Genomic DNA, 11611 nt, shown 5'->3' on the forward strand with positions numbered 1-11611 from the left:
TATATGGGAGGATTGGTCCCAATAGAGTGTAGAGAGAAGCCAGTTTCGCAGCAGATTTCTAACTTGTAGAATAAAAACATGTTATTGGCTATTAATGAAAACGCTTCCAATAAGATCAATGATATTCTCACTGTAGCCTTCTTAGGACAGGCTGAAAGCGCAATGAGGAACTAACTAAAAAATATTTAAATTGAATTCCACCATTATTATTTAATTTCCCAGATATGCCACTCGTCTACAAGTGTAAAAGAAAAGGTTGGTGTTGTCTTTTGTTTGACAAATAGTCATTGTGCTGGTAGGCCTGAATGTGTACATTAATTCATTTATGTTAAGAAAACACACCAGTGCTCATTACAAAACTGTGATAAACATAATACAATAATATCAAATACTTTCAGTTCAGTACTGATGATTTTTTTGTTCGTGAAACTTTTTAATATGAAACTTTAGTGAACTTCGAAGAGAAAACCCTGATTTAAAGTCTTCAGCTTTACTTTATCAACAGAGTTCGTTCCACCGAGATAAACAGACTCCATGTCGGGTTTTGTTACCTTTCCATCAAATTAACTTTAATCGTAAAATATATAAAGCAGCTCCGCGCTGTCTCTCCCCCTACACACACACATACGAGCCAATCAGGCAGCGCAACAACAGCCCATACGTATGCTGAGCGAGCGCGTGGAGCCGTAGAGCTGCGCGAGGCAGTCAAACCACTGCCTGTCATTAGAGAGCGTGACAGAGGAGTGTAACAGGAGAGAGAGAGAGAGGTAGGCTAAGTGAAGAAAGGTAGGAGGAGAAGACAGAGAAGAAGAAAAAAGAAGAAGCGAGCAATAGATCCTGTGCGCGAGAGAGGGTGCGTGTGTGTGTGTGAGAGAGAGAGAGAGAGAGAGGGGGAGACTGACAGGTGCTACCGAAACTAGACGAACCGAAGCGTCGATATGAGTGGTCAGTTTGAGGAAGATATCCACGACCGGGCCGAAAGGAAGAGCAGTAAATCCCCGACGCTGCTCTCCTCTTACTGCATAGACAGCATTCTGGGCCGCAGGAGCCCCTGCAAGGTCCGGCTGATCGGTGCGCAAAGTTTGACGGGTCTGCCCGGGAGAGGGGAGCTCGACAAGACGGCTGACAGTAAGTCTCCTTTGAAGGGAAATTTAACAGCCGACGTTTGTCCTTGAGGGGCATTGTGGCGGATAAAAATACAATGTTGTAGGCCTATATTTTGCTAGTTTTATTACTAAAAGTCAAGTTGTAAAAAAACCCACAGCTTGATGGTTGTTTTTATTGTTCAGTAAAGACAGTTGTTGTGTTTTAACTTAAGAGGTAGCCTATAGTTTAAGTGAAGAATTGCTTAGCCTACTCCTAGGTTATTTTGCAATTTAAATGTAAAGCTTACGCAGTCCATTGTTTATTATATTGACATTGTTGACATGCTTCCTTCCTCCTCAGGAACAACCAAAGACCCACTTTCCCTCAGCGCAGATATGCACCTGCCACCAAAGCTCCGCCGACTGTACGGACCCGGCGGCAAGTACCTCCATGAGCACACGGAGAGTCTGGACAGGGAGCGGCTCCTCCTGGAGCAGGCAAGTGAAAGCCTTAAAATCAGCCAGGCGCCACAGGTGAGCATCAGCCGCAGCAAATCCTACCGGGAGAACGCGTCTCTGAGCCGGGGAGAGGGCGACCGGAGCCCGGGCGAGGGCTCGGAGGACGGCAGTCTGGGACTGGTGGAGCTCGGCCCACTGAAGTTCGAGGAGGACACGGGGAAGGAGGAGAGCTGCGGGGACCCGGTCGCTCTGTCCCCGAAGGACGAGGAGAGAGAGAGCTTGAACGCCGGGGATGGGGACGTGAGGGACGGGGAGGACAGCGTGTGTCTGTCGGCGGGCAGTGATTCAGAGGAAGGGATGCTGAAACGGAAGCAGAGAAGATACAGGACTACATTTACCAGTTACCAACTGGAGGAACTGGAGAGAGCTTTCCAGAAGACACATTACCCCGACGTGTTCACCAGGTAAAAACTATTTCAAACTAGTCCTATTTAAAATATTTTTTGGTAGCCTATTATTTACTGTGCTCTTAAATTATTTAAGTATTCCCATAAATTATCATTTTAAAATTTGCATATAGCTTATTAAATTTTTTCTAATTTTGGATTGTCTTTTTAAAAATACAAACGACAAAAACATGCCCTATTTTAGTTTGCATTTAACCTATTTTTTAATTACGAGCCTTTAATAATAATAGCATGTATTTTTATTTATTTTTTTACTAATAGTTGGTTTGTATCCACTTGAAATAAAATAGTAAAGAAATGAGAAATGCAACGTTTTATTGTTTAACACCTTTTTTAAGGTGATTATATTTTCTTTGTATTTTAAATAGCCTAAACAATTCCAGTTGCACATGTCCCCGCAAAACTCCAGTAATTCCTTACGTCTTCACCTAGACATTGTGTGGATCACACCTCTGTGTGATCCAAAAGGTGTCACTAAAGAAAAGCCGTGCCCTGCATTAGTTAACACAAAAGGCCTACAAGTGCCAACAATGGGAACGTTTTGTTACCGTATCTGCTGCAACTGATACAGAGGACTGCTGTGTTATTCTTAGGAGGAAAAATTAACCGCTGCAGATCAGATTACATATCGGACATGATGGGGAAAGGAACATCCTGCAAAGAAAAAAAAACATGTCAGGGCCGGACCTCAAGCCCAAGGGCAGAAAAACACAAAGAGAAAACTATGCAGAGATTTATAAGACACTGGGGAAAAAAATACAATTAGGGGTTCTGTAGCAAAACAAAATGCTACATGCTTTTTAAAATATGGAATAAAAACAATACCCCCTATAAACATGATCAATAAACTATTTTATGTTCTACGTTTTTGCTCATATATTGAAGCTTTCCCGAAACTTCAAGACACAAGAACCCACATTTAAATATTTTATCACCATTGAGATTATTCACATTTTCCAATCGATTCACCCTAAAGCGACTTGTAGGTCTAATTTCCACTGCAGGTCCATCTTGCAGCTGAATGCAGCGTCAATTGCTTTGTGGCAGGCTAGTTTAGATGTCATTATTTCCCCCATTATGTTGTTACAGTGACAGGCCTGTGCTAAGGAAAAAAATCTAACAATCATAGGGCCTATTTCTACCCATCCGTGACAGGGAAAATATAATATGGCTATATGGCGTCTTTCTGAGGCCCATGAAAAAAATCAAACCCATTTTTGCGTCCATTGTTGACAGTGAACAACAGGAGGGAACAAAACAGCAATTCTGCTTTGCTTCCAAGCTGAGGCCTGCAACCCTGAATCTCTTCTTTCTCTTTTCCTCTTTCTTTTCTTTTTTTTTTTTTTTCATTCTTTTCAGAGAAGAGCTCGCGATGCGTCTGGATCTCACCGAGGCCCGCGTTCAAGTAAGTGGCTCTCTGTTTATCTGGAACAAAAAAAAAAGAAGAAGCTTGTAAATCAAATTTTGGAGAAAAACAAGCACCTTTTAATGTTTTATGTCGACTATAAAATGTCCCTGCTGGATAATAACCGGTGATATGCGTCACTGATTGAGGATCAACGAGCACGGGGCAATTTGAGGCAGTAATTTATTACAGTAAAAAAAAAAAGTGTTAAATGGCCTCGTGCGCCGCGCGGGGAAGGTCTTTCCTGTTATTGAATGTTATTATGCGCGGACTGGGGACGTTTTAGAGGCAATTAAGGCGACGCTGGCGATTCATAAAAAGCTCACTTAGTGCAGGAGCAAACACTGTGTATGTTCCTGGTGATGAGATGGTGTTTGAATTCCCATCAGGGAGAGATGTGGGGGAGGAAGGGGGGGGGGGGGGGGTGCGCAAAAAGATGTGAGAGGGAGGGGTGAGACAGAAAGAGGGGAGGGATAATGCTATTTGATTTCCCATTATGTGATTGCAATAGACCTGCATTGATCCGATGCTTTGCACTTGGGAGCGAATGAGAGACCATTAAAGGTGTTTGCTTCCCCCCCCCCCTCCCCCCCCTCCACTCTATCTCCCTCTTTTTTTTTTTTTTTTTTTTTTTTCTCCTGCTTTGCTCTGAAAGCGTGTCTTGCATGTCGAAAGCCCGGCCTCATAACCAGAGAGACAGTTCAAACACAGTGGAAAGCTCTGGGAGGGTTATGGCCGACGGTAAAACAACAGATGTCTCTTTAAGGGGGCCGTAGGTGAACAAATCACTTAACGGGCGCCATCAGGGAGGTGATAAAAACTCATAAATTCCCGAGGGGCTGTGTAATGCTAAACAGCCCTCTGGGAATAATGTGTGTGTCGCTCAAGCTCTGCCCGTTCAATCACTTTCCTCATGTTGACATTTTGCTCATTGTGCGTCTACAGAGCAAACTGGCCAACAGAGGATGCGTGGGAAAGTTAAATACTCTCCGGAATGGAAGTCACTTGTTCTACATCTCTTAAGAATTTAATTTAAAGCGCATTAATTGTTATTGGAGCCAGTTCAGCGGTAATTTTCTGGATCTTTTGTTAACACCGCTCTTAATTATCTGCCCCCCCTACCCTCCCTGAAGCCCGTCCACAGGGACATGGAGGGTGGAGGAGGGGGTGTTAATTAGACAGAAAGTAGATTTAAAGGACCGTGAGCGGCAGGGTTTACCTCGCGTGTAATTACCGGTGACTTTCCGCCTGTTGGACACCACCTGAAGCAGACAACTATTAGACTGCACTGACACAACATTCAATAGAGTGTAGTGATGGCAATTATAATGAAACATTCCTGCTATGTAAGCAGGACAGGAGAGTTACACTTGATAATAAGTGGTTTTAAACTGAGCATCTTAGATGTATTTTTTATGTCATACTATTTAGCTTTATATCATATGAAGCCATCGTCCTAGAACAAATTACTATGATATCTTAACTCCTAAAAAGAGATTATTTGACTCATTCTAACCTCTCTGTCATCACTTCTGTTTGACCTCAGGTGTGGTTTCAGAACCGCAGGGCCAAATGGAGGAAGCGTGAGAAGGCCGGGGTGCAGGCCCACCCATCGGGCCTCCCCTTCCCCGGTCCCCTGGCAGCAGGCCACCCTCTCAGCCACTACCTGGAGGGCGGGCACTTCCCTCATCACCACCACCCTGCCCTTGAGTCCGCCTGGACGGCCGCCGCGGCTGCAGCCGCCGCCTTCCCTGGCCTGGCCCCTCCTCACAATGGCTCTGCTCCGCCCCTGGCCACCCCACTCGGCTTAGGCACTTTTCTGGGCACGGCTGCCATGTTTCGGCACCCTGCCTTCATTGGACCCACCTTTGGCAGGTAAGCCGCAACCAGCCCTAACACCTGTTTTATACTTATTTACACCAGAACCAGCCAACCTCTGTACCTGAAGGCCTAAACATTCATCCCTGTATTTTATAGAAAATTACTACAATTTTTGTAGAGAACGTGCAGAAAATGCACAGCAGCCATGCTTATACTGAACTCCCAACACAGCATGCAACTCTAATAACTCTATTACAATTACTGTTTATTTCACAGTGCCTAACACCCAGTGGTGGGGTGATCTCACTTTGTGAAATGCCAAAATAAATTAACTAAATGTGTGACTCTGCAAGATAAGCTGTGAGGAGGGATGACACTGCACATGACATATGCATGCTCAACTTAGCTCATCATTTTCTTCAACTCTTGTCTATTTGGAATCATCAATCTCTTTGTTAAATTTAAAATCTGGCAAGTCAGCATGCAGTAAAGCACAATAAATAAATAATAATACAGTAATACAATAATACATGCGATTCATGTATTTAAGACAACCGAAAAAATGCATCCAAGAGTGAACATTTACAGGAAGGGGTTTTACGCTAGACAGAAAATATAGAGTCCACAAAGCTCCAATAAAAGCATAAAAAATAAAAAAATAAAAAAAAAGTTTTAAGACTTTTATGTGCAATAATTTTAACTCTTTATTGCAAACATGTCAAATAATGTTAAATACCTTTCTCCTTTCAGGCTCTTCTCCAGTATGGGGCCCCTGACCAGTGCTTCCACTGCTGCAGCGCTCCTCCGCCAGCCTGCCCCTCCTGTAGAGAACCCCCCTCACGCGGGCCCAGTCGTCCCCGATCCTTCCTCTTCTTCCTCCAACTCAGCAGACCGCAGGGCCTCCAGCATCGCAGCACTGCGCCTCAAGGCCAAGGAACACTCGGCTCAGCTTACCCAGCTGAACATCCTGCCTGCCGGAGCAGCAGGGAAGGAGGTGTGCTGAACACTCGACACCAGCTTTAGGCCTCTCTGTCCCGGGCTGACGTCCCATTCCATGACACCCACCACCCCCCCAAACAACCCACTCATACCTCTGGAGACTGATGTCCCTCTTGTCCAACTGTCCCCGTTACCTCAAGATTCCCCGACAAAATAGCACAACCAAATTAAGGAAGAGCAGTAGCTATAAAAAAAAAAGTTGTGTGTTTGTGTGTCTCTGGTAATAACAGCTATTTTCACATTGTTTTACACTGCATACACACACCAATCAGGGCCAATCATTTTTTTTATTTGTAAATAGTTCTAGAAAATTAACAATATCTTCAAAAATATTACATTTAAAATAGTTTGTTTATAAAAAAGAAAATCATAAATTGAACTTAAAATGTTGTCCCCATAAAAAGTACAATAACTATCAAGTACTACTGACAAAAAAAACAAAACACTGAGTGCACACAGCGCTGTGCACTCAGGGAAATGTAACTAAGTAGATTTACTCAAGTACAAAGAAGTACTTCTACTACAGCAATCATCTTCAATGCCACTTTGTGCTCCTGCTTCACTGCACTTCAGAAGGAAATATTGAACTTTTCACCTATTAATAAGTCAACAGTATAGAAAAGTAAACATGACTCACACATTAAGGCCTGAGTTCTCATCTTATAGTCATTTATGATAAAGAAACACTTTTTCTGAAGTGACTATTTTACTTTTTATACACCAGGTTCATTTTTGATCCAAATATTTCTTTAATTGGAAGTTATTATTTTAAAACAGGACATTGCCATGTAACAGAATGCTTTAGTTACTTTTACATTTAGGATCTGGAGTTTTGCACACACACACACACACAGAACACAGACAAAAAGCAGACACAAACAGAGACACACACAATAAGACAATAAACGACTTCTTGTGCTTCTTCAAAACGTGGACAACTCGAGTGTTCGACATTAACTCTGCTTTATCTGTATGCATTGATGTGGGATGAGACAGTGTGTGTCTGTAGAAAAGACGTGTTGGAAGAGGTCACACCCCCCCCCCCCCCCCCAAAACCCACCCAGAACCAAAGGAAAAACTGTCCATAGACCTTCCATCGCCTTCTGTTAAGTCTGGACTCCTCTCCACTGCTGGCCTGCATGTCCCCCAGTCACACTCAGCAACACCACTGAATAAATATATTTTATATCTCTGAACCAAACCAGTTCTTTCAGATTTCGGTGCACTTGCTGCATTTGAGATCCCTCCTCCCCCTCTTTTATTTCGAGAGAAGTGGCATTACTGCTGAGTCTGGCTCCAGGACATGCAAGCAGAGTCGGGGTCTGAACTGTGTACTTTCTAATGACCTGACTGTGTGAAAGAAAACTGTACATATTGTGTAAAAAGAAAAAAATAGGAACCAGAAGAAGGATGATTTTCGAAAAATAAGGTTGTGTATATTTGAGGAGATCATTTGCACTCAGTGTAGTGTTTAATGAATGTTACCCTGTGTAGACTTTCACCTGTGTTGATGAATTATTAGCTTTTTAGATCATTATTTATGTCAAAATTCCCCCCCCTGGTGGAGCAGAATGAAGGAAAGATGTTTTTCTTATGAAGTGATTGTAAGTTTCCTGGTTTAATAATGCTAATTTGAATAAATTACACTGGTTAAATGAGTTATCTTTTATTATGATTTTCAAAATACTTTAAGACTGACATAGGCCTAAACCAGGAAAATAAAACAATGTGAAATAGAATATAATAGAACTATTAATAAAGGTGTAATGAAGAAAACGTGTTTTCTGTCTTCACATTATACCTAACTTTTATTTGATGATACAACTGCTGTATTTTAATTAGACATAAATGTTGATCAATGCTCGCTTGGAATGAACAAATTATACAACTTAATTCACAGGATCTCTAGTGTTGAAAAGGAGGAATTTGTCACTGCAGAGCGCATACATTGAGGCGCAATGCTGCACCTGAATAGGACAAACTATTAGATGCGTAATCCCGCGCTGCGCTGCGTGCGTCTCTCCTCTTCAGCGCAGTTGACAAAATACTGACCATATATTCATGAGCTTAATCCCCAACATGTGAAGCGTGCGACAAAGGAGAGGGGTTTTCAATTAGATCGCCCACTTTATCTGGGGGGCCGACACAAAACTTCCTTTAAGACCCTTTAAAGGCGCTAAATTGGTCTTAACATCTGTAATGCCATGTCGATGGAAGCGAGTCCCTTTTGTCATTAATGAAGTAACAAACCACTCCATCAACCGGCATTCACACACACACACGCACACACACACACACATCGGAGAGTTAAATCCCCTCTCTGCATTGGATCTCACAACTGGTGCAGGACTATTACAGCAATCAATGCTTATTCCCCTCCGTTTGACCCAGCTATGGTGCCCGTCCAAATCGCGTGAAATTACCCTGCGGATTAAAGTAGTCCCAGTTTTTATTGTCTGCATCTGTGAAAAAAACAAAAAACAAAAAAAAAAACCCTTCTCCTTGTTTCTTTTGTTTCATAAGAGTCGCGAGGTCTTACACCTGTTAATCACTCAATTTAGTCCAAACAAGCAGGAATTAGATCCAGATAAGGGACTGCTGGAGAGATTCTTCTGCGCATTAATTTATCCAAACACACTCACAGCCTCGCACAAAGTCACCTAGCTGCTTCATGGAGCATAATGCCAAAAAAAAAAAAAAAAAAAAAGAAGGAAAGGAACAAAATAAAAGCAATTTTCTCCTGTGCAGCCACCATCCTCCACAATGTGTGATGTCTTTTAAATTCCGTCTTTTGCTGAAGCTCATTGGAGCATGTGTGTTTTTCCTGCGTGGCCCTATAGGGGCTTGATGATTTGTCCGGGGAGTTTTTTTTTAATCTTATTGTGAATATAACTAATGAATGGCAAACCAATTTGTCCCTAATATCTGGGGAATGCCGGGAGGCGGGTGACCTGCTGGGCTCGAGGCTTAAACTTTTCTTTGCGGCGCAAAAAGGCGAGAAAATTGAAATGCTGTCACAGGGCAATGGCTGTGGATTTATAAAGTCACACTTGTTGGATGTGTGCTCTTTCATTTAAAACAGGCCCATGTGGGATTAGGCTTCTTGTTGCATGAATGATCTTTATAATGGATGTTGATATAAAGAGAAAAAATATGAATTCAGTCCAATCATCCGACGCTTTATAAAAGAAGGAAAAAAAAATCTACATGATTTGACAGATTGTATCAATGCGCTGGATCTTGAAACCACACCCCCCCCCCCCCCCTCCCCACTCTCTCTTACAGGTTAACCCAGGTGTCCAGAAAATGTCCTCCCACTGACTTGAGCCCATTTTCATCACCGCTTTCCCTCCCCCTCTTCCCTTTTCCTCTGTAGAGCTGCTGGACTTGATTTGGCTCCGTGATTTGGATTCTCCCGGACCTCGTTTCTCCCACCGCGTCCGCGCACTGAGGGAGAATAGACCCAATCACTCCACAGCCTCAGCCGGATCAGTCCCTCACTCAGTCCCCGGGAGAGGCGCTCTAAAAGGCGCTTTGATGAACAGACTCACCCCCCCCCCCCCCCCCCCCCCCCCCCCCCCCCCCCCTCACTCGCACTCTTTCCTCCCCCCTCAGGCGGAGAACCGGCCCCGATGAAAGACCTGAATAGCCGGGCCATGGCACTCCGCTCCCCTCTCGGATCGCCCCTTAATTCCCCGTCTCTCTTGCTCTCATCCAATTAACTCAGTGTATTAAGCGGTTTATCGTCTCATAACCGCCCTTTCAGCTCCAACAAGGGAGACACTTTGCAATAGGACCAGCTCTCCTTTTGACACCCTCTCTGCTGCTTGTATGTTCCTCCACGCCATGAATAACAGGGACAGAATAGAGGACTAATTCCCTCATCAAAGCCTACCTTGTTCATCGCTGGTCAAAACGACAAGCAATAAAGCTTAACACGACAATACAAAGAGACTTGTTCGACCTTATTAGCTTAGCAGGTTCGAATTAATGCAGAGGGACTCAAATTGACTGGGTTTAGTCCAAACTGGGAGGACAAAACGGGGCCCTCACTTGAAAAAGCTGCAGCCTGGTTTAGTGGGAAAAGCAGGCTTGCATGGGCTGATTAAATCCAGAGCAAAAACAGTCTGATGTGGGAGAAGAAGTGGAGCTGATATGATTTGATAAATATGTAAAATTATGAGCAATAGACTGCAAATGCAGTGAGACACTTTGTCACACACACAGCATGTTCTATCCATTGCATAGTGAATCACGGTTTAAGTGTTCAGCCCACTTAAGGTTGCCTTCACAAGTCACAGTGGTTTGAAGTGATTTGTGAGGCGTGCAGTGTTTATGGAAATGCACGCGGCAGGACGGAGTAAAAAAAAATTTACTGTATTAACACAAAAGCAGAATTCTCAGAGGAAAATGCTGAAACACTTGATGGAGCGAGTTACAGACTGAACTTTAACTACAGCAGAGGAAACATATAGTTTACAAAGTGAGACTATAATGAAAAGATATACCATGACATTCATAACTGAGCACATTATACCATTGAGTTTACAAAGATAGCTCTAATTTGTTTGTATATGGCCGATCGAGTATAGCCTACATCTTTCTCAATGAAACTAACAGTCCTGTCTGACTTTTGTTAAGTTACAGACATTTTCCATTAGACTCTAAAGTTTTAAGACTGAAGTTTGTTGTAAGGTTAAAGCTTGTGTTAGACCAAATAGAACAAAATAAGCAGGTTTTTTTTGGGGGGGTCAACTTTAATTCTCTTTAAATAGTTATTTGATGTAATGAAGGCATTTTGCATTGACACGCCAACAAAGCTAGATTTAGTAGATTGTGTGAAGTCCGAGGATGTTTGCTTTTTAGAATGTGATTCCTGATGTCTCCTTTCTTAAAATGAACAAACACAGCCGTGCACTCTGCTGTTTTGAGCCGTACCATTTCTGCATGAAAAAAACCAGGACATCAAATGATATTTGTTCTTTTATTTCTTTGGAGTGATATATTATATGGTAAGATAATCTCTAAAACAGCTTTAGTTTACTCAGTTGGTACTCAAAGATGAGTTCATTGGGCATTTGTATAGGTCTAGTTACAGCTGTTTAACACTATTTGTGTACTAGTGAGTATTTGATATCAACTCAGGTTCATTGTTAAATAGCAGTTTCTTCTCCCAGTCCAAACTTGTGGCTAATTTTAATGTTGTTTTAAAAAAAATTATTATAGAAGTCTAAAAGAACACAATACCAGGCTTAGACTACTCAGGCATTGAGCATTGTTAGGATCAATTTATTGTATGTTTTGGTTTTGAAGTACTTCTTGTCATCATGTGTGAGTATGAGGAGCAGGACAGGTATGAGAGATCCACTCAGCCA

The 11611-nt window shown here is 42.6% G+C and overlaps 1 protein-coding gene across 1 annotated transcript; it reads left to right on the forward strand.

Annotated features, from left to right (window-relative positions):
- Positions 1-623: 623 nt before the first annotated feature.
- Positions 624-8032, forward strand: arxa (aristaless related homeobox a). Its single transcript, XM_061064513.1, has 5 exons — positions 624-1128; positions 1447-2008; positions 3371-3416; positions 4963-5291; positions 5988-8032. Exons 1-5 carry the CDS (start codon positions 939-941, stop codon positions 6238-6240), a joined length of 1380 nt encoding a protein of 459 aa, XP_060920496.1. The 5' UTR covers positions 624-938; the 3' UTR covers positions 6241-8032.
- Positions 8033-11611: the final 3579 nt, after the last annotated feature.

Source organism: Labrus mixtus, chromosome 19, assembly GCF_963584025.1.
Source record: "Labrus mixtus chromosome 19, fLabMix1.1, whole genome shotgun sequence".
NCBI classification, from domain to species: domain Eukaryota; kingdom Metazoa; phylum Chordata; class Actinopteri; order Labriformes; family Labridae; genus Labrus; species Labrus mixtus.

Bases quoted from the DNA above. Each gene is read 5' to 3' on its own strand.
- arxa (XM_061064513.1), top strand. From the start codon at position 939: ATGAGTGGTCAGTTTGAGGAAGATATCCACGACCGGGCCGAAAGGAAG. The intron at 1,129-1,446 runs GTAAGTCTCCTT...CTTCCTCCTCAG, and splicing joins GCTCGACAAGACGGCTGACA to GAACAACCAAAGACCCACTT. The intron at 5,292-5,987 runs GTAAGCCGCAAC...TTCTCCTTTCAG, and splicing joins ATTGGACCCACCTTTGGCAG to GCTCTTCTCCAGTATGGGGC.